The 24,370-nt window shown below is 36.9% G+C and overlaps 1 protein-coding gene across 1 annotated transcript in view; it reads left to right on the top strand.

The window, feature by feature from the left end:
- mtmr11 (myotubularin related protein 11) overlaps positions 1 to 24,370 on the top strand; it is a 52,770-nt gene that overhangs the window by 14,645 nt on the left and 13,755 nt on the right. The window contains exons 2-12 of the mRNA XM_079837352.1: positions 68 to 137; positions 10,370 to 10,506; positions 10,701 to 10,770; positions 10,903 to 11,042; positions 13,227 to 13,311; positions 15,149 to 15,296; positions 16,708 to 16,795; positions 21,088 to 21,176; positions 21,267 to 21,391; positions 23,147 to 23,225; positions 23,609 to 23,679. Of these exons, the coding sequence (XP_079693478.1) occupies positions 68 to 137; positions 10,370 to 10,506; positions 10,701 to 10,770; positions 10,903 to 11,042; positions 13,227 to 13,311; positions 15,149 to 15,296; positions 16,708 to 16,795; positions 21,088 to 21,176; positions 21,267 to 21,391; positions 23,147 to 23,225; positions 23,609 to 23,679 (1,102 nt within the window). The remainder of the gene's footprint in view (positions 1 to 67; positions 138 to 10,369; positions 10,507 to 10,700; positions 10,771 to 10,902; positions 11,043 to 13,226; positions 13,312 to 15,148; positions 15,297 to 16,707; positions 16,796 to 21,087; positions 21,177 to 21,266; positions 21,392 to 23,146; positions 23,226 to 23,608; positions 23,680 to 24,370) is intronic.

Raw genomic sequence — 24,370 nt, forward strand, 5'->3', positions numbered from 1 at the left:
TTGTGTAAAATGATTTTCAGCAGTTTTGTAGCTTCATTTCTTTATTTCCTTTGTGGGTTTGTTACAGGAGCGGATGATGAGCCACAGTAGCCTTCATGCACGGGGGAGAGATGTGCTCGGCCTCTGCTGTTTACCAGGTGAAGTCTCACAAATATATTGACATTTATTAACAGGATCTCCATGTTTTATCTACGGGGTTATTTTTTGATTGTCATTTACACTAGCGTTCAAAAGTTTAGGATCAGTAAGATTTACCCCCGGTTTCACAGACAATGCTTAAGCTAATCCTAGACCAAAATGCACGTTTGAGCTGTTTTAACTGAAAGAAACTTGCACTGACAAATCTTAAAATATGTCAGTGGCATTGTTTTGTCTCAAGATGCACACCAGTAATGTTTTTTTCTTGGGCACGTTTATAAAAGTTACTTAAATGTCCTAATTGAACTAAGGCCTAATCCTGGCTTAGTCTAAGCCCTGTCTGTGAAACCGGGCCTTAATGTTTTTATTTATTTATTAGTTTTTTTGAAAGTAGTGCTCGCCATGGTTGCATTTATTTGATCAAAAAAACAATAAAAACAGTAATATTGTGAAATATTTTTATAATAAAAAAAATAAAAAAAGTTTTCTGTTTTAATATTTTTTTAAATGTTATTTATTTCTGGGATCCAAAGCTGAATTTACAGCATCATTACTCCAGTCTTCAATAATATTATACAAGTTTTACTGCCACTTATGAACAATAAAAAATAAAACCAGGAACAGATTTTTTAAACTACTTTTAATTATTCATACATTGGAGTTTGTCAAACTACAGTGAAACTGCACTGAACTACACTTTTGAAAAGTTAGTAAATTTAGTCAATAAACAATTAAATTGGATAAAAAAAAAAACATTGAAAAGCGTAGTGATAATGATATTTAACTATATATTATTTTGCTACCAAAATTTTTTAGTAAAATTACACATACTGTAGGGACTTAGGCCATGTGTCCATTAAAGTATTTATTTTCTAAAACCAGCATATTTTTCCAATAGTTTTCACCTAGCCGTCCAATCACAGTGGAGGAAGGTCGGGACAAATACCACAGAGACTAACCATTTTATCTCATTTAGGATTTTATTCACAGAAATATTGATCATTGCACACATCAGTTGTGGTAAACTTAAGCTCAGCCTCAGTCATGCTTGCTTGACGTGCGAGAACCAATGAGGTTCATTCTCGTGTTACACAGCACGTTTGAGCTTCTGCAAGAACCAATGAGGTTCATTCTTGTGTTACACAGCACGTTTGAGCTTCTGCAAGAACCAGTGAGGTTCATTCTTGTGTTACGCAGCACGTTTGAGCTTCAGCAAGAACCAATGAGGTTCATTCTCGTGTTACGCAGCACGTTTGAGCTTCTGCAAGAACCAATGAGGTTCATTCTCGTGTTACGCATCACGTTTGAGCTTCAGCAAGAACCAATGAGGTTCATTCTCGTGTAACGCAGCACGTTTGAGCTTCAGCAAGAACCAATGAGGTTCATTCTCGTGTTACGCAGCACGTTTGAGCTTCCGCAAGAACCAATGAGGTTCATTCTCATGTTACGCATCACGTTTGAGCTTCAGCAAGAACCAATGAGGTTCATTCTCGTGTTACGCAGCACGTTTGAGCTTCTGCAAGAACCAATGAGGTTCATTCTCGTGTTACGCAGCACGTTTGAGCTTCTGCAAGAACCAATGAGGTTCATTCTCGTGTTATGCAGCACGTTTGAGCTTCTGCAAGAACCAATGAGGTTCATTCTCGTGTTACGCAGCACGTTTGAGTTTCAGCGAGAACCAATGAGGTTCATTCTCGTGTTACGCAGCACGTTTGAGCTTCAGCAAGAACCAATGAGGTTCATTCTCGTGTTACGCATCACGTTTGAGCTTCAGCAAGAACCAATGAGGTTCATTCTCGTGTAACGCAGCACGTTTGAGCTTCAGCAAGAACCAATGAGGTTCATTCTCGTGTTACGCAGCACGTTTGAGCTTCCGCAAGAACCAATGAGGTTCATTCTCATGTTACGCATCACGTTTGAGCTTCAGCAAGAACCAATGAGGTTCATTCTCGTGTTACGCAGCACGTTTGAGCTTCTGCAAGAACCAATGAGGTTCATTCTCGTGTTACGCAGCACGTTTGAGCTTCTGCAAGAACCAATGAGGTTCATTCTCGTGTTATGCAGCACGTTTGAGCTTCTGCAAGAACCAATGAGGTTCATTCTCGTGTTACGCAGCACGTTTGAGTTTCAGCGAGAACCAATGAGGTTCATTCTCGTGTTACGCAGCACGTTTGAGCTTCAGCAAGAACCAATGAGGTTCATTCTCGTGTTACGCAGCACGTTTGAGCTTCAGCAAGAACCAATGAGGTTCATTCTCGTGTTACCAAAGCATCTCAACTGAAAAAAGCCGAAACGCTCTCAAGTGTTTTCAGAAGGAGGGCCTGGTGTTTTCAGCTGGTTAAAATACTTTGGTGGACACATTGTGAAAACCAACGAGTGATTAAGGAAATCATATTTATGAATCAGTTCTTTGAAATGAATTTATTCAGTAAATACAAATCATCTGAACCAAATGATACTTTGAAATTAATCTCACTTCCCAACGCCACATGAGAGAGGGGAATATTCTAGGAGAGTGTGTTTTTTTAGTACAGTGTGACATACAAAAACAGTGATGTAGTGTTTTGGCATGTGACTCCGCTCTTTGTTGGAGTGTTTTGAAAACCCTGCTGAAAAATGTGGTCACGTTAGTAGCTTCACTGCTTTTAGGTAGCTGATCCCAAAAGGAAAGCACCAGGTCTGGATGGTCGTGGTCTGTGCGGGAGAATAGCAGTCTGTCTTTGTGGGTGTGAATGGGTTTAGAAAACAATCGCTTAGTGTGCTGAGTGTGTGTCGAACCCCAGCAGCCCCTCACCATAATCTCAGCGTCAGCAGTGTGTTAAAGCAGCAGCTTTACTCAGGAATGTTGGCATGGCGTGAGTCCGACCCGGACAACCTAATCTGTAACACTTCATATCAGCACTTACACTCTACGGCCCTTTGGGAGGATAGAGCGTTTCCCACGTGTCAACATTAAATAGAGACGCTACTAACCTCAATGCTCTACTCTCACACAGCTCAGTCTTTGTTGTTATTCAGCTTTCATAGTCTAATACTGTTTGGACTCCAAACACACATACACACCTGTCTGTGTTTTTACTTTTCACTGTTTACATTTGTGAATTAAACAAAATTCTCAAGGACATTTAATACCAGTGGCCCCCAAAACGTTAGGCACTTAAAATATAAAAGTAATGCAATAGGTTTAGACATTTTGACATTTTAAAGTGTGAATTATTTTCATTGCCCGGCCAAAAAAAAAAGTCAATGTTTGGATTTAAATAAGCAGAGTCTATGATTGGATCATTATTGCAGAATTGATTATGTTTCTATCATGGTTATATGTTTGCCAACAGTTCTTCTAACCCTAATTGATGGTTGTTTAAGAAATGAAAAGCTCCACACTCCATGTGGGAAGACACAACATGGCCATATTCCAGGATGACAATGTCAAGATGCATCAGGCTCAAATTGTGAAATAATGGTTGGGAGGGAGCATGAAGAATCAGACCTTAAATTCATTGAAAGTCTTTGGGATGTGCTGGAGGAGACTTTACACAGTGCTGGACTCTTGCATTGTCAATACAAGATCTGGACCAAAAATGTATGCACCTCTTGATGGAAATAATTAAGATAATTAAAAAACAATAATTAAACTTTTGAGTGGTATATAGACTAGTACAATATAGACATAAATACAGTAGTAAGATATAGACAGTGTTGACAGTATAGATAATATTCTTGGTTGAACACTAGCGCATGTCATGACTACTCTTTTGTTGTGGGATCCTCATTCATTTGAATCTTAGAGGTCTAAGCTTATTGATATCACAAGTCGCATCCATCCACAGTGCTTTGAATATGAAGTGCACAAATACAGATTAACCATTCGGAGTCAAAGGGCTCACATTGCAGATCCCCGTGGACACACACGCGGTCTCCTCGCCAGTACAGTCATGTCTAAGACTCAACGTCTATCCGCACGATCTCTGATAACGCTCCAACACAGGACAGAGGAAACTGAATCAGTCCCTGGGAGGAACCGTTCAGAGGATTTTGAAAGAGTAGATTATACTGTACATACTGCTGACAGCCTACTATTTTAAAAAATGTATGTAATGCAATGATAAATTATTCAAACATGTAGTACGCTGCATTGTTGTAATATGACCTCATTATGTTTAATTCAGAGGATGGCATCCAGTTAGCATCTCACAATCAAAATTAGGGTCATTTTGCAATTTTTCTACCAATTTCACTGCATTGTGTGATGCAGCATTTTGTGGGGTGGTCTTGTTGTTGTACTGCTCATTTCGGCTGATGCTTACAGAAAATCACATGGTGCACATATTGCAAAAATAGTTTGGGTAGTATAGTAGTATGCAATTTTAAACATACCCCATGAGATATTTTTAAATTGTTATATATAAAGTTAACATGTTCTTATTTGTGCTGTGAAAAGAAAGGAATTTGTCATTGGCTGTTACTGCAGCAGATGTTATTATTTAGCTGTGTTAGTGTATTTTTTAATTAGATTTTGTGGTTTATTCTTGTAACTGGGACAAAAACCCCAGTGAGTTCTGACTTCCAGCAGTAAACCAGCTCAAAATGACCGACAGGCAGTGAAGTTTTGTTATTGGCAAAAAATATTAGCGTGTGTGTGTGTGTGTGTGTGTGAGTTTATTATTTTTTTGAATTTATTTATTACTTTTTTAATTGTATTTATTGTTATTAAAAAAAATTTTTTAATTCATTAATTTATTACTTTATTTTTTAATTTATTAATTATTTATTTTTATATATTACCTATTATTTCTAATTTGTTACCTATTATTATTCATAAAAAACATTTTTTAACTTCTTATTTAATTTTTTTATTAAAAAAATATATATTTTTCATTATTTATTAATGTTTTACTTAATTTTTTTTATTGATTTTTATTTATGTTTACGAGCCCAGGTCTGATTTCTCCAAAAGCCTAATTATGTGATACCTATCAGGAAATAGGGACATTTTTGCGCTGTTCTATAAAAAATGGCCGGAGCTGTTGGGTCTTCTTTATCTTACTGATTTAAAGTCACTGTAAGCCAATCCTACTAGTAAAACCTTGCTGGCAATGTTTTAAGCAGAAGCATATGAAATAATATGGTAGATGTTTGCTTCTTTATAATTGGGAATGCTAGATGAGGCTATGCTTAATGGTTTATCATTCACCTAATGTCAAGCGGTGTCCTAACCTAGATAAAACCAGGCTGATGTGAATCTGAGAGTTTTTTTAATTACCTTTTTTTCTTTTTAATTTTAGTTCCATTTTTAGTAGTTTTGTTGTGATTTGGGGCATATTTTCATCATTTATTTAAATATGTTATACACTTTTTAATATGCTGTCCCGTCATATATATAGTGAGGAAAATAAGTATTTGAACATCCTGCTATTTTGCAAGTTCTCCCACTTGGAAATCATGGAGGGGTCTGAAATTGTCATCGTAGGTGCATGTCCACTGTGAGAGACATAATCTAAAAAAAGAAAATCCAGAAATCACATTATATGATTTTTTAAACTATTTATTTGTATGATACAGCTGCAAATAAGTATGTGAACACCTGTCTATCAGCTAGAATTCTGACCCTCAAAGACCTGTTAGTCTGCCTTTAAAATGTCCACCTCCACTCCATTTATTATCCTAAATTAGATGCACCTCTTTGAGGTCGTTAGCTGCATAAAGACACCTGTCCACCCCATACAATCAGTAAGAATCCAACTACTAACATGGCCAAGACCAAAGAGCTGTCCAAAGACACTAGAGACAAAATTGTACACCTCCACAAGGCTGGAAAGGGCTACGGGAAAATTGCCAAGCAGCTTGGTGAAAAAAGGTCCACTGTTGGAGCAATCATTAGAAAATGGAAGAAGCTAAACATGACTGTCAATCTCCCTCGGACTGGGGCTCCATGCAAGATCTCACCTCGTGGGGTCTCAATGATCCTAAGAAAGGTGAGAAATCAGCCCAGAACTACACGCGAGGAGCTGGTCAATGACCTGAAAAGAGCTGGGACCACCGTTTCCAAGGTTACTGTTGGTAATACACTAAGACGTCATGGTTTGAAATCATGCATGGCACGGAAGGTTCCCCTGCTTAAACCAGCACATGTCCAGGCCCGTCTTAAGTTTGCCAATGACTGGATGATCCAGAGGTGTCATGGGAGAAAGCCATGTGGTCAGATGAGACCAAAATAGAACTTTTTGGTCATAATTCCACTAAACGTGTTTGGAGGAAGAAGAATGATGAGTGCCATCCCAAGAACACCATCCCTACTGTGAAGCACGGGGGTGGTAGCATCATGCTTTGGGGGTGTTTTTCTGCACATGGGACAGGGCGACTGCACTGTATTAAGGAGAGGATGACCGGGGCCATGTATTGCAAGATTTTGGGGAACAACCTCCTTCCCTCAGTTAGAGCATTGAAGATGGGTCGAGGCTGGGTCTTCCAACATGACAATGACCCGAAGCACACAGCCAGGATAACGGCTCTGTAAGAAGCATATCAAGGTTCTGGCGTGGCCTAGCCAGTCTCCAGACCTAAACCCAATAGAGAATCTTTGGAGGGAGCTCAAACTCCGTGTTTCTCAGCGACAGGCCAGAAACCTGACTGATCTAGAGAAGATCTGTGTGGAGGAGTGGGCCAAAATCCCTCCTGCAGTGTGTGCAAACCTGGTGAAAAACTACAGGAAACGTTTGACCTCTGTAATTGCAAACAAAGGCTACTGTACCAAATATTAACATTGATTTTCTCAGGTGTTCAAATACTTATTTGCAGCTGTATCATACAAATAAATAGTTAAAAAATCATACATTGTGATTTCTGGATTTTTTTTTTTAGATCATGTCTCTCACAGTGGACATGCACCTACGATGACAATTTCAGACCCCTCCATGATTTCTAAGTGGGAGAAATTGCAAAATAGCAGTGTGTTCAAATACTTATTTTCCTCACTGTATATATAGTTTTAGATTTAGTTAAAAATAACAACAATGAAACTGTTAAAAGCATTGTGGAATTTAATGCATTTTCAGTTCTCATGAAACTGGAATCCTAAGCTCTGTTTTTCTAATAGTCCAGTAATCACTGTGACAGTCTGATCTCTATGCTTCCGTCCTATTCTCTCTGACATCTGCGTCCATGATGCCTCAGGAATGAGCTTTGAGATCCAAAGCACCCTTGAGAGTCATAAAATTAAGAAACTCGCCTTTGAAAAGTGACCAGAAGAACCCAACTCATTTCATGTGTTGAGAGCGTGTTCATGCCTGACTCTGGGCCGGTTTAATGGGCTCTACCAACTTTAAACTTCTGTCCTATGTCTTTTATTTTTTATGATTGTGTGAGTTTTATGTCAACAGAATCATAATTTCCTTCAAACTATTTTTGAAATACCACATATCCTTTTATATATGTGGCCTACAGAGCTTTTGAAGATTGCCGTTGAATTAAAAACCAGATGTTTGTGTAATTCCTTTCATAAATATTAGTTCCCACATTTTCCTGTTTTATCTCCACATTTTACTTTTCCTGTTGCTATAGTAAACTTTAAAGGGCCCTATTATGCCTATTTTTACAATTTTGCCTATTTTTACAATACCTATTTATAAAATAAGTCTCTGATTGTCCCCAGAGTATGTGAAGTTTTAGCTCAAAATATCCCACAGATAATTTTTATAGCATGTTAAAATTGCCACTTCTCGGGGGGGTGTGGTGTGTTTGGGTTTTTGGGTGTCCCTTTAAATGCAAATGAGCTGCTGCTCCCGGCCCCCTTTCAATGCTTCTAGAGCTCATGCTCCAGCATACCGGCAACAACAAAACAGTGCAATCTCACGCAATGAAAATGATCATTCTGATAGCACGTAAGACGTAAGGGCAGCATGAGAGAAAACAGGCAGAGACAATGGTAGCGTTAGCAGCATTAGCCGTACAGTGCCTACAAGCTCTTTCAGAAAGGCGATTTGGAAGGACTCACAACATATGACACGTGATACTTACTTTGTCTGGACTGGATCTGAAGTTTGCGCACAAAGTGTTGGTATTGACCATCTTTCAGAATCAACATTTTTGAAAATCCAGCGTTGAAAAGACCCTTGTTTGCAGGGTTGGGGAGTAACAAAATAACTTCTTATTAAATGTAACTTACGTATTTAAAATATAAAATTTGAGTAACTGTATTTCATTACAGTTACATTTTAAATGGGTGGTAATCAAATTACAGTTACAGTTACAAGTGATTCTTTTGAATTTGAATTTAATTTATTTAATTTAAACATTAATGTAAACTGTTACGGGCAATTAATGTGAACAGCAATTGGTGATTCTCAGACTCTGACAGTCTGCAAAGCATCCTAAGCTACAGTTCTGCTCATAAGTTTCATACCCCTTGCAGAATATGCATAATTTTACAAATTTTAACAAAATAAGTGGGACCACAGAAAAATACTTTTATTTAGTACTGTCCTGAATAAGCTATTTCACATAATAGATGTTTACATATACTCCACATGACAAAATTGCCAAATTCAAAAATATACATACCCTTGAATCTTAACTGTCTGTCATTACCTGGATGATCCACATCTGTTTTCTGTTAAGTAATTTGTTTAGGTAATTGCGACTATTTATCTTACAATTCCGACTTCTTTTCTGAGAAGTCAGTGTGAGATATATACTCGCAATTGCGAGTTATAATGTCCATTTATGAGGGGGGAAAAGACTGACATTTTTCCTCAGAATTGCGACTTTAAATCTCGCAATTATGAGAAAAAAAAGTCAGAATTGTGAGGAAAAAAAATTGCAAATACTGTTTTTATTTTTATATTGAGTGGCGGAAAACAAGCCTCCATGAAACGCAATGCATTAAGAGTAGGGGGTGAACATTTTTGACCAGGTTGTGTGAAAAATGTTCTATTTTGTTTAAAGATTTTTTTATTTAGTACTGCCCTTCAGGAGCTTATATCTAGACAAAATGAGTACAATTTACCGTGTTCATACAAAATCAAAAGTTTATTCACACCCCAAATCTTAATGCATCTTGAGCATCAATATCTTTTGCTTTTTTCTAAGATTGTCTGCATTTTTTGCTTCAAAAATATTGTGGAAAACTGATTTTGTTTAAAATAATATGCAGAGGAAAACCAAATCCTTTGTTACTGTTAATATTTTCTTATATCTTGGGCTTCACTTTCTAACTTTCCTTGTATAACACTGACTTTTCAGCCATGGTACGTGCGCACAATTAGACAAAACATTAAGTAGTCCTTGGACACATTCGCACACACCCAGACAACCCAGACAAAACATTAAGACGATACACATACACCCATGTCTTGCTTGATTTTATATTGAAATACCATATATGGTACGGCTTGATTTTAGGTACCATGATTGGATGCTCAAGACATCCTGACAAATGTCTTTTTACTTAGACATTTCTTCCTTAATAAATTTGAGAATGTTACAGTCCTGCACTGTGTCTGTGTTTGCTTGAGCATTCTCCCGAGATATTTCGCACTGCAGCTGCTGCCACACAACACAGGGGTTGGAATATTGGACATCGACTGATGATTGAGAATATTGATAGTCTACCTAAAAGTTCAATTCTAACAGTTAGGTGGTCCTTTTGTGCTACATACCTAATTCTTAGTATTCCATTGTATTCTAAAGTATTTAGATTAAGTTACAAAACTTGTGTAATCTAACGAAATACATTACAAATGACTTTTTAAAGCATGCATTTTGTAATCTGTAGTGAAATACATTTTAAAAGTATCCTTCCCAACCCTGCTCGTCGTTGAAGCAGTACGGCGCAAAATAATTAGCGCAGACGTATTAGACTTTTACAATTTTCTTTGGGACATTTCCTTTTGAAAATGACATTTGACCACAATGTCCTCAGTGTCTGAGGGACGGGGCTTCTCCCTACAATGGCATTATTGTAGGGGGGAATCTGAATCAGCTTGTTTTCAAGAGACTGCTGGGAATTATAAAAACAAAAATGAGTGAGTGGATTTTTACCATTATAGGATGGTTGTTCTCACACACTGTGGACACACATCGGTGTTCAAACACCTTTATAAAAGTGAATTTTGCATAATAGGTCCCATTTAAGCAGTATAGATGACTCCAAGCTAGCAGATATGGACTAAATGTTTGCACTTCATAAGCATGTCGTTTTCATCGTGTGTGATTCGCTTGTGTTCGTCTTCAGGAGAGTGTGTGCTGCAGCGGGCCGTGCTGGTGAGGAAGAAGCTGTCGGCTAAGGAAGGAGGAGGCTGGTTGTCTGGGACTCTGTTCTGCACTCATTTCAGAGTAGCCTTCGTGCCTCAGGACAGCCAGAAACCTGACGTGAGTGCCACAGATTGCTGAGATGTTTCCGGAATGAGAATCCCAGCGCTCTGTTTTTCCTGCGAAAGTTGAGCCTTACTGTGAACTGTGAAGTGCTTTTGGTGCTTGCTGAAGTTTATAAAGTCTCTGGCAGTCTAGTGTAACATCCTCTGCAGACATATTTATCTTGATGGCTTCCTTTTCTCCTTCTTCAGGATAATGCAGATCCCGTGCTGCTTGGAGATCATGATGTAGCTCTCGCCTCTATTGACAAAGTTGTGGCAGGTGAGGCAATCTTTACTGATAGATAGATAAACCATCAGTCGGTCGGTCAATCGGTCTTCATGAAACCTGTCAAGAACACATCTAGGTCACATTTTAACCCAATGTTTTAATACATCTAAATGTCTGTTGTAGTGGGACCGTCTCGCAGCAAGCTTGTGACCCCTACCTGCTCTCTGAAGTTCACCCCGGAGGAACTGGTGTTGTACTGCCGAGACCTGCGTGTTCTCTGCTTCCTGTTCGACAGACTCACGCCTGATACTCAAGCTGTGGAGGTTTGTCTTAATATAAGGCCAGACATACACCGCTGTTAAAAAGTCTCATATGCTCAACAAGACTGCATTTATTTGATCAAAATAACAATGGGAATATTGAGAAATATTATTACCATTTAAAAGAACTGTTTTCGATTTTAATATATAAAATTGTATGTATTCCTATGATGTCAAAACATATATAATATATATTTGCATATATAATATTTTGCATCATTACTCCAGTCATCAGTGTCACATGATCCTTCAGAAATCATCCTAATGATGATTTTCTGCACAAGAAAAGTTTATTTTTCTTATTATTATTATTATCAATGTTGAAAACAGTTAATGCTTAATATTTTTGTGGAAACTGTGATACATTTTTTCAGGATTCTTTGATAAATAGAACGTTAAAAAGAATAGCATTTATTTGATCTTATAACATTATAAATGTTTTGCTGTCACTTTTGATCAGTTTAATGCATCTTTGCTTAATAAAAGTGTTAAAAAAATCTTAAGGACCCCAAACTTTTGAATGATACTGTGCTTTACCCTAATACAGATATCATTTTTTTTATCATTTCAGGAATGTACATAGGCAAAATATCTTCTATTAAAATCTAATTTAATTTTTAAAGTGCCAGTGAACCGGAAGTAGCAACTGAGTTTTCTTCAGTGCTGTGGTGTATTTCCAAGTGAAACGGAATATTGAATAGAGGGCAGGGTTTTACTTTAGCGCACCTCCTCTCCATCTCTCGCTCATAGCAGACTAACGGTTTGAGGGGAGTGGTTAAAAGCATAGTTCACCCAAAGATTAAATTTAGCCCATGATTTACTCACCCTCAAGCCATCCTAGGTGTATATGACATTCTTCTTTCAGACGAATACAGTCAGAGTTATATAAAAAAAAGTCCTGGCTCTTCCAAGCTTTATAACGTCAGTGAATGGCTGATCTGTTTTGAAGTCCATAAAGGTGCATCTATCCATCATAAAGGATATCCACATGGCTCCAGGGGGGGTTAATAAAGGTCTTCTGAAGCGATGCGCGTGTGTGACAAAATTATCCATATTTTAAACTTTAAAAACTAAAATATCTAGCTTCAGGCAGACGGCCTACGCAAGTGTAGGAGCATCGCAAGCGTTGACGCCTCTCGCGGTTCATACAAATATGGCTGGGCAACAAACTCAAGCCCCTCTTCTCTTATATTGAAATCCTCCGGCATTTCTTTTTAAAAATTCTCATTTTAGACTTCTAGTTCATGACTGGTGTTTTGTTTTGCTCTATCCTTGGGTCATGGGTCTGTTGAAAACGCTATATAAATGCATTCCATTTTTACCATTTATCCTCTGCGCTTCGTCAATACATCATGCATCAGGTCAAGGGTTACTCTTTCGGCTTAAATCGAAGCGTATGGCCGTGTCGGAAGCTAGTTATTTCAGTTTATAAAGTTTAAAATATGGATATTTTTCTCACACAAGCACATCGCTTTGCTTAGAAGGCCTTTATTAACCCCCCTGGAGCACTTTTATAATGGATGGATGGATGCACTTTTATGGACTTCAAAACAGAAACAGCCATTCACTGCCGTTATAAATTTTGGAGGAGCCAGGACATTTTTAATATAACTCTGATTTTAATAGTCTAAAGAAGAATGTCATATACACCTAGGATGACTTGAGGGTGAGTGGGCTAGTTTTCATTTTTGGGTGAACTATCCCTTTAAGGATATTCAAACCCAAGCCGTCAAACTGACGTCGTCGGAAAAGGAAAGCCATTCCAGACCGAAAGTAACTTTTCAGATTTTGATTAAAGATTACCGCAACAACAAAAAAATTCTGTGTATTAACTTGCATGGATTAATTGTTCACCCTAAAACCTGTACTGTGTGCTGACAAAGTAAATAGGGTCAATTTTGATTTCATGAGGACATTTTAAAATGACTATTATTATTATTAATAATTATTATTATTATTTAAAATGAAAAAAATAATTTATCCAAATACATGGTTGCTTTTGAATGGCTATCAATAAAGAAAGTTTTTTTTTCTTAAACCAGGTTGTCTAGTTAAAGCATAGCCATCCCAACTGCTTACCTTGAGCTTGAAGTATTTGCGTTTACAGTGCATACTTGTTATATGTTTCAAGTCTTTATTGTTGATCAACATACTAATGACTGCCTCACTACTTTAACTTGCTTTCAGATTACGTATACCATTGCTAAGACCTACCAGCCACTGAAACCTGGGACCATCCTCTCCTTCCAAAATGCTGCTTTGGGGAGCATTGGTGAGTTATTAATAATCAATGCAAAAAGCCGTTATGTTTGTAATTTTGTAATTTATTTTATTTCAAACAGGGGCAATGTACATTAATCAACATTCATGAATGTAAATGTACCCAAATTAGCCCATTGGCTAGTTTTCATTGGTAGTCCCTTTGCTAGATGTTATTAGGCCTAAAAACTAAAGAGAAAAGAAAAAGAAAAACTAAACCATGCATAATATTATGACCTAAAGAAACATTTTTAAACTTAATGAGTCTTTTCCAGCTATGCAGGTTATACTTATTTAAAATGGAACAGTAGTGAAAACTAAATATATATATATATTTTTTTTAAATGTAAGTGCTTGTTTATATAATAATTCAATAATCCAATGGTTTTAGAACTATGGAATGTGTGTTAGACCAGCTTGTCAAACAATAAGTGATATGAGAAAGAATCATAGAGTGAAAGTATATCTGTGCAGCCTCATTTGATAAAGAATTTCTGATAAACCTAAAATTTGCCAAGTTAGGTTGTGGGTTTTGAAACCAAGACAGGAGTCCAGATGTACCCTTAGGTATATACATTCTGAAATAATTTATAATCTCTCTCCCCAAAGGAAAATATCCTGCTCTATATCAACACTTTGTCCTTTAGAAAATAACATACAGATGGATTTTGACACATTTAATATCAGATAACACCGATTGAGCCAGGATGTAACTTTTGCCATAATCATCTGTCAACTTATTTGCAACCTCTTCTGCATTTTTACCAGGTGTAATGAGACACAACTGATAAAAGCGAGCGAGGAGATCAAATCCTGTGTTTATAGATAAAGATAAGCTGTAGATATTATTTTTGGCTTATCTACATTGCGACTCCAGAATCCTGAGGGTTGTCAGAAGATGTTTTGCAATGTTTATAATTTAGAATAATATGTGAAGTTGATCTGATCATTGAATCTGATTAGACCGTTAGCATCTCACTCAAAAATGACCAAAGAGTTTCAATATTTTTCCTATTTAAAAAGGCTCTGCGTAATATCATTGCTCCGCTGCACCCATGGTACAGCAGCAAAGTTCCTTGATTATTACGCAGGAATGAGAGTACAGTTGCTAGCCATATCGGCCTAGAAAATCACAACTTTTAATTTTTCGTCGAAAACGGTAAAACTCAATAATGTTCCTTTAATAATGAGCTAGATGTTATTTTTACTAAGTATTATTATACAGATGAATATAAATGGAAATGAGTGATTCTTTCTTGTGGTCATTTAGTGAAAATTAGTGTGGAAAACATACAGCTCTGGAAAAGATTAAGAGACCACTTAACATTGATTTCTGAACTTGGAGTGGTCTCCTAATTTTTTCCAGAGCTGTATAAATATGTTATTGTATTTTACATCTTGCATGACACATTTTGAATCTACTTTGCTATAATGGCCGAAACATTTTTTTTTTTCAAGAAATTTCAGAGCAAATACATAAATATTGTGATTTTATATTTTCAAAAAGCTGAATAATTTTCAAATATCATAGTTTTCTCCCTGTTGTAGCCTATGTGACCCCCATATTTGACATTCAAACGAATCATAGAAGGAAATGTGAGCTAAAGCCACATCTCTGAGAAGGAAAGTGACCGTCAACCAGATGAATAATGGAAAGTAATCTGAAACAGGTCACCTTCTAGCCCTTTTTCAACCTTGTCAAGGTTTGTTTGTAGTCAGTTCATGTTCATTGCACCAGTCCACTTGCTCTCTAGCAAGCAAATTGAGTTTGCAGCTATCGGGAGGTTTTGCACATAATCCGGATCTTGTAACCAATCCAAACATTCAATGCCTCTCTATGCCGTCTATAGAAATGAAGCAGTTCCTAAGCAACAGGAGGCGTGACCCTGCCATGAACTGGTTTGAGAGTTCGTTGGGTTGGGAGCAGGAGCTGGAGAGGACAGGTGCCACCGGCTGGAGGGTCAGCTCTGTCAATGACCGCTTTGAGATGTCCACCAGGTAGAGATCCGCTTTCAGACCTCCTGTGCTCAGATTTGTATTGACATTAGAGGGTGTTTTTCCGCTTTTTAGACACGACTGATGTTCTGTGTTTCATAACCGGTTACTAAATGCTGTTCCCACACATACTCCAAGATGAAAAACCATTTGTGTGTTAAAATTGCAATTCATACTTCTCATCCCATTTTTGTAAATTAAGACAATTTACACAAATTGGATGGGGAAAAAAAGCTAAATAATAAAAGTTATCATTTAAACATTAACTGGCCACACTTGCTGATTTTTATATACAAAGTAATAAAGTTAAATAACAGCTATATGTGCAGTAGTGGCCAAAATCTTCACATCTTCACCCTTTATTATTAATAATTATAAAAATGTGTCAACGATTTTGTGCAATATATTGCATAGTTGTGGTGAAGTCAATTGTTTTATTTGAATGATTAAATCATGTCAAATTGGGTGGACATAATTTTGGCCAGGCAGTCATACAAATAAATTATGAACAAAAATAAGAGACGATCCATGAAATATTAGAAATAACTAATTATGTTGTAGTCAATTCTATGTGCTGTGAGCTGTGTGCATTTGTTTCTGCATAAAAATATAACCTGTTGCCCCTTTTTTGCGTAATAATTTTGTCAGATAAATACTAAGTTAAGTATTTTGTTCTTCCCCTATTTAAAATATTTAAAAATATATATATTTTTCCTCATATTTTGATGGTTTAATTGAACTTTGTAGGGTCATTAAAAGCAAATCCCCAAACCAATCCCCTCCGAACATCACACATAATATTTTTTTGTAAAGAAATTAATACTTTTATTGAGCGAGGATGCATTATATTGATAAAAAGTAACCGTAAATACATTAATAATGTTACAAAAGATTTCTATTTAAAAAAAATGCTGTTCTTTTGAACTTTCTACTCATTAAATAATCCTGAAAAAAGTATCCGTTTCTACAAAAATATGAAGCAGCACTGTTTTCAACATTGATAATGATAAGAACTGTTTCTTGAGCAGCAAATCAGCATATTAGAATGATTTCTGAAGGATAATGTGACACTGAAGACTGGAGTAATGATGCTGAATACTCAGCTTTGCATCACAGGAATAAATTACATTTTAAAATATATTACAATACACAACAGTTATTTTAAATGGTAGTAATATTTCACAGTTTTTACTGTATTTTTGACCTGATAAATGCTGACTTGATAAGACTTTTTTCAGAAATATATATATAGAAAAAAAATCTATTATCTTCTAGAGTAGAAACTTAAGTCTATATCTATTTGTGCCTGCAAGTACAGTGAGCTCACCACATAATATCATGTTTGCACAAGCATATCCAATCATAATCGCATGTGGAAACTGCTCACACTTTTTTTCCTTCTGTGTTCTTGCAGTCTGCCCAGATTCAATGTGGTTCCTCAGAGGGTCCTTGACACGGAGCTCAAGAAAACATTTGCCCACTTCAACGAGGGACGCATCCCAGTGAGTGCCTTGACACACACTACATGAAATTAAATGTGACATTATTTACTTCTTCAATGAATGAATGTTCCAAAATGGAATGTTCCTAACTTTTGTTTTCATAATACTTTATATTGTTATCGTAATCATAATGTAAATACTTTCTACCAAGGCTGCAGGGCAGGGCAAAATGATATGAACTTAAGGATAAAATCACATTTCACACAGAACTTTGTTTCACCTAAAATGTGTCACATTGCAAAAGTAAAGTCTTTGAATGATGTTTCATGTTGTCCTTAGTAATAGTTCATCCAAAACTTAAAATGGTCATCATGTACCCATCATCATGTTTTTCCCTAAGTGCATTCTATTTTTTCTATGTTAAAAAGGGAACATTTGAAGAAATTTTACAAAGGTATTTTCTATACATTGACAGTTTATAAAGAGTAAGTCTGTCAAGCTTCAGAAAAAGACATAATATTACCATAAATGTAATATGTAATATGACTTTAAAGGAATAGTTCACCCAAAAATGAAAATGATCCCATGATTTACTCACTCTCAAGCCATCCTAGGTGTATATGACTTTCTTCTTTCATCTTAAAGCAGCACTAGGTAACTTTTCAACCTTCATAATATATTTTCAAGACTCTTGTGATGATACATCGACTTACAATAGGTTGAATGACACGTCTGCGATAGCCTGACGGGGTCTGTATCGTTTTTAATCGTACTTCTAAACTTCGGGTTTCAGGTAGTAACCCGAGAACAAAAAGAACTACAAAATTCGACTGCTTTACGGCATATAAGTCACTTCCACCACCACCCCCACTTCCTTAAATTCGGACGTGCGAGCCCGAGCCCAACTATCGTTTGTTTGCCGGATGTTATAGTCATGGCCGAAGCAGCACAGAAAAATAAGAAAGCAAAGGTTTTGTCGGAGGAAAGCAAAAAGAGGAAACGAGAAAGTGATCGGATTAAAGGCAGGACGAGGATCAACATTGGGCCAGCGTTTGCTTATTGGCGTGAGCTGGAGGAGGAGGGGCTACATTCTTGCAAGTAAATACATAAGACATACAAAATCATATTTTAGGATACCTAACATGTCTGTGATATTTGTTTATTTGTCTTGCCTCAAGCTATAATGCAAATCGATTTTTCAAATTTGCAGATTCATCTATGGTAGCTTGATATTATAATATTGACGATATATGGTTATTACCTACCACTCAAACATTGAATTGAAGTATCATATAGATTCTGTAAAACGGGAACCAATAGACTAGGCTACTATAATGACGCTGGCTTGTAAACGTGAGCATCGCGATCATTTGGCGTTTGAAAAAAATAAAACCCATGAAATTATATTCATATGACATGCTGAAACATATGCCACTATACCTGGGATGAAGACATTTCACACGCGACGCAAGCAGAACGCCTGAATGTGAACTCCAGCAGTGTTCAGGGCTATCATGGTTGTCATGTCAACAAATGCACGTGCGATGCATCCCCTGATGTAGAATGACAGTTTACGACAGTAGTAGAGGACAATACTGTTTCCCAACTGTAGGGGGACCCCGAGAGCAAAACCTACCTAATGCTGCTTTAACACAATTGGAGTTATTATATTAAATAATATATGTAATTGTAAATAGTTTTTGAAGCTCCAAAAAGTGTATTCATCCATCATAAAAATAATCCAAACGACTCCAGTGGGTTAATAAAGGCCTTCTGAAGTTGAGCGATGGGTTTGTGCAAGAAAAATATCCATATTTAAAAAATATAAAGTATATATTGACAGCTTCAGAAGGCATTTATTAACCCACTGAAGTCGTATGCACTACTTTTATGATAGATGGATGCGCTTTTTGGAGCTTAAAAAAATCGTCTCTATTCAATGCCATTACAACACTGGGAAGAGCAAGGATGTTATTTAATATAACATAAAAAATCATTTAAGTGTTTACCTCACATTATTTTATTTAGTTTTTAAAGTTAAGAAACTCAAAGTTTAAGTAAGCAGAACTTTCTTTTGTACTCATACATTTTAATTGCTCTTAACTTGAATGATTTGAGTAAGTAAATTCATACATTTAACTTAAAATTATCATGTAATCTCAATTTAAAGGTTTTTAGTATTGGAAACTTGGCTAGCTTTAAAGGGATAGTTACGGTGGCCCAGTAGTGCACAACACAACGAAATTTAAAAAGCATACACAAGTTCACAACACAATAAAATAAACCCACAACACAACGAAAAGTCCACAACACAACGAAATAGCCACAACACAACGGAAATGCTCCCGACCACTAGGGGACTCTCGGAGTGCGGTAAAGTTAGTTTTCCTTGCATTGTTCTATATAGATTCGCCAATCTTACAAATATTTAAACACTACGATCAGTTTTAAGTGTGCAGTTGTATATCGACATGAAATATCAATTAAAAATCACTTGCATGCATAATAGCTGCATATTTATACTCGAGAACGCTTTGACCCGCTGCCTCGGCGCTAAGGGAGCGTCTGCCAATTCCACCAAGTTGAAACATAATTTGTATGAATTAAATTAACAGGGTTTTTTTTTATTTTCTAATTCCAATGTTGTGTTGTGCATTATTAAGTCAATTTTACCAATACAATCAAGCTGTGGAATTTTAACATGTCTGTTTTTAAATGTTAAAAGTAATTTTAATTCATACAAATTATACGTTTCAACCAATTGGTGGAATTGGTAGACGTTCCCTTAGCGTCGTGGTATCGGGTCAAAGCATTCTCGAGCATAAATATGCAGCTATAATGCATGTAGGTGATTTTAAATTAATATTTCATATTGATTAACAATGGTTAGCCTACATACTGTTAAAACTAATTGTGGTATTGATTTCTTTGTAAGATTGCCGACTCTATAGAACAGTGGCAACTTTACAGCGCTCCGAGTTCCCCCGAGTGGTTGGGAGCATTTCCGTTGTGTTGTGGCTCGATTTCGTTGTGTTGTGGCTTTTTCGTTGTGTTGTGGCTTGTTTCCGTTGTGTTGTGGCTTGATTTTTTTGTGTTGTGGCTTTTTAGTTGTGTTGTGGCTTGATTTATTTGTGTTGTGGCTTTTTAGTTGTGTTGTGGCTTGTTTTCGTTGTGTTGTGAACTTATGTTTGCTTTTTATATTTCGTTGTGTTGTGCACTACTGGGCCACCGTAGATAGTTCACCCAAAAATGACAATTAGCCCATGATTTACTCACCCTCAAGCCATCCTAGGTGTATATTACTTTCTTCTTTCTGATGAATACAATCAGAGTTATATTGAAATATGTATAATATTAAAACGCCTTCTTTATTCATCTTACGGAAAGAGCGTAATTGGTGCAACAGTGGCGTTGGACGTGGCATAAGCGTTTTGAACTGCGAGAGGCGTTACACTTTCTTCGTAAGTTGAATACAGAAGGCGGTCCGCCGGAAGCTAGATATTTTACTTTATAACGTGTTAAATATGGATATTTTTCTTACAAAAACCCACCGATTCGCTTCAGAAGGCCTTTATTAACCCCCGGAGTCGTGTGGATTACTTTTATAATGGATGGATGCACTTTTTTTGGTCTTCAAATTTTGGACTGCCATTTCCTCCCTTTATAAAGCTTGGAAGAGCCAGGACATTTTTGAATGCAACTCTGATGGTATTCGTCTGAAAGAAGAATGTCATATACACCTAGGATGGCTTGAGGGTGAGTAAATCATGGGATCATTTTCATTTTTGGGTGAACTATCCCTTTAACTAGATAATTCAGTAAATGCTAGGTAACACAATGCTTTGATAGCATTGGCATAGTTGAATGATAAAAGCAATATAGGACATTTAACATATATCTGTTCTCAAACTAATCTCATGCTCCACTCGTCACCATGATGGGAACACCCCCCACCCCCCACACATAACAGAAAGTTGAAACTCTTCTAAATTAGCTTAGCAAAACTTTTGAGTGCAGTGGCAAAGCATGCTGGGAAATAGAAATCCAAGCCCAGTTTCAGTTAAATATAAGTTTGTCTAAATTAAAAGAAACAAGTTCATAAAACTCAAAACAATGAACAAAATTCAGATTTCTCAAAATGTGTCAGTTTTGAGAACTCAAAAGAAAAAGAAAGTTCTAAATACTCATAAAAGTTCATTTGAATGAACTAATTTGTTTCATTTAAGTTTACTCCACTCAAACCCTTAGGGTTTACAAGTGTGTTCGGCTGTTTAATATGGGACAGCTTGGTCTACTGAATGTCAAATTTGTATTGTTTTATCATTTATAATAAATAATTAAACTCCCCTCAGCGATGGTGCTGGCGACATCCTCGCGGCAGTGACTTACTGCGAATGGCCAGCTTCCAAAATAACATCTACCATGAGAAGGACGACATTAGGTTTGTCATTTTATTTTTTTCAAGATTAGACATCCCTTAGCAGCAGTCAAGCATTCATCGATAAACAGAGCCCTTGTCTGTGATCTTCAGGAACCTGGAGTCGGTGCTCTTTGGCGGTCAGCAGCTGTGTGTGATTGTGGATCTGGGAGAGGAAATGCCATCACCTGCAGATATCCAACTGTCTCACACGAGACTCCGGACTCTTTGTCTAGGCGGTCAGTACTTTGAGTTGATTTTTGATGACCTGATGATACCCTGGTTAAATTTCCAGGCTGGGTTATGCTGGTTTTTCCAACTTAGTGATGCTTAGGCAAGCTTGATGGGTGCAGCAGCACATCAGCATCCAAAACCCCTTTATTTTAAAGGAGTCTTATTAGGCTTTTTTACATGTTCAACTTTCTTTAGTGTGTAATGTTGTTGTTTGAACATGAAAAAAAGTCTGCAGTGTTACAAGTACAAAGTCACTCCAAAGGGAGTTATTCTCTATATCAGTAAGCAATGTTTCTGAACGCCCTGAAACGCCTCCATTGTAGTCTTGAGTTTCCTTCTGTGAATGTACACGTCATTATTAGTTAGTAGTAGTGTGCTAAAACTTGTGGTTATAGCAAGGGTCGTGACATTTCCCAAACACGCTCAAAGCAGTTGACCAATTACAACACACTGGTCCAGCTGGCCAATCAGAACACATTGCACTTTTTGGAAGGAGGGGCTTCATAGAGACAGGAGCTAAAAAGAGCGTTACTGACAGACTGGGAAGACAAGAGCTGCAACAATGTCAAATATGTGAAAAATTATGTTTTTTGAACATTCAATTATGAAAGCAGACCACAAAAACAAAATTAAGACTTTGTAAATGGGCATAATATGACCTATTTTAAAGGAATAATTCAGGAATAATTTACCCAAAAGTGAAAATTCCTTCATTTAGTCACTGTTGAGTCACTGTTGTTCCAAACTGAGACTGAAAATGTCTTTCGTCATTCGCGGTTAAATGTTGTGACTTTGTGCAACAGCTGTTTTGAGACTGGGAGACTTGGGTGGGGATCTGAAGATTTTGTGTACAAAGGTCAAGAGCTTCTATTGCTTGAAAAGATCAATTTTAGTCTTACAGAGATACAGTCTTATTGTTTTGTCTGGCTTCACATTCCTCCTGTGGTTGAACCCTCACTGGCCGCAACATTCCTCATAGTGGTGCGAGTTCAAAGAGCAGCTCGCCCAGTCCCACCACAGACTTTTGTTTCTCCACATTTTTCTAGTGTGCGCTGCATTTTTGCATTGTCAGTTGCATAATACCATAGAATGCTGGAAAATTCCAATTGGTTCAGTGTAGCCAGGCTGATATTTGGCCATTGTGAGATTATCGGCATAGACTGTGCAAGAAAGACAGCAAAATGTACATTTGTAGTTGCCCCTTGAGTTAAAAAATATTGGCAAACGTACCAGTCTGTCAGTAACGCTCTGTTTAGTTCCTGTCTCTATGAAGCCCCTCCTTCCGAAAAGCACAATGTGCTCTGATTGGTCGGCTGGACTATTTTGCATATGCATAATATTATTAAAATGCATAAATAATTAAATTAGGAATATTGTGATGTGTTCGTTCCCGGAAGAAAACTCAAGATTACAATCGAGGCATTTCATGGAGTTTAGAAACTGTGCGCACTGATATAGAGAATGACTCTCATTTTTCACTTTGTGCTTCATAACTACCTAATATGTGGTAAATAAGTGTTTAATTTAATTTGAGAAATTTTATGTACGTGTTGTTTTGTTATAATTACATTTTGTGATGTGAATTGTGCATTTTATATTTCTATCTATTATTTATATTTATTTATTAGCCACACTTGTTACATTTTTGTTTTATTTTTACATCATAAAATGTAATTATATTTATATATTAGCCATTGACCAGTATTGTTTCACAATGTGTCAGTCAATAAAAGGCATTTTTTTCCCTCTCTGCCCTACAGATATTTCATCATCTGTATCGGTACCTGATGACAAGTGGCTCTCCACACTTGAAAGCACTCGCTGGCTTGACTATACCAGGTATATATATATACATATATATATATATATATGTGTGTGTGTGTGCATGATATGAATATAAATTGAAACCATATCACACTTTGGATGCATCATGAAGAAATGTTATCTGATCTCCTGACTAGCATACCACTATTGCTCTTTCTGCACCATATAGTATGGACATGCATGTGAATCTCGTCTATGCATAAAACACCTGGAAGACCTACACTGCATTTGCTAAAAATGTGCAGTTATGCAAAAGAGCATACTGAACCCCCCACAATGCAATGCACTAAATTTGAACTTTTATTTCCAGTGTGATGTGTTTGATGTTGCCTTTATCAGTGTATCACACTGTCTGTGTGCTTTACCCTGCTGTGTTTGATGTGATTGTGTCTCCACAGGTGCTGTCTGAGAAAAGCCGCAGAGGTCGCTTGTTTGCTCAGAGGAGGTCACATGACTGTTGTTCTCCAAGGTTAGTCACACTGATCATTAACGACCATCTGACCTGACTCTGAACTTTGCACCCCAGGAGCACACAATGACTCATGTGTGTCTTTACTGTTCACACACATACAGCAAAATCCAATCTGTGCTGAATATCAGTGAGAAAACATAAACGAATATAACCTTTGGCCTTTGAGTGTGCACTACTGTTCAAAAGTGATTTAAAGCCCTTTTTTTTTTTTTTTAATTCACGTATTTGACATTGTTGCAGCACCTCTCTTCCCAGTCTGTCAGTAGCGCTCTGTTTAGTTCCTGTCTCTATGAAGCCCCTCCTTCATAAATCACAATGTGCTCTGATTGGTGGGCTGGACTAATGTGATGGGATGGGATGTGATGTGATGTCAACCGCTTCGAGCGTGTCATGCCCTTACCATAATGATGAGTTTCAGCAAACTACTAACAGGCCCTATGGGATTCAATTCCTGTCTAAAGTGTTGCGGTCACGGATAAAAACATAAGCATGAATAAAACATTTTAAAACGCATGTAAAAATACACTGCACAAACTGAAAAAAGAATGCAAAATGATCAGAATAGCAAACAATGTGGTCACAGATAAAAATATAATAAACGTTAATTGAAAAATGAAAGCGCATTTAAAAAAACAACAAGCATGAATCAAAACATTAAATGCATTAAAATTGATATTGCTCAAATCTT

Source organism: Gobio gobio, assembly GCF_949357685.1.
Source record: "Gobio gobio genome assembly, chromosome: 15".
Lineage (NCBI taxonomy): Eukaryota > Metazoa > Chordata > Actinopteri > Cypriniformes > Gobionidae > Gobio > Gobio gobio.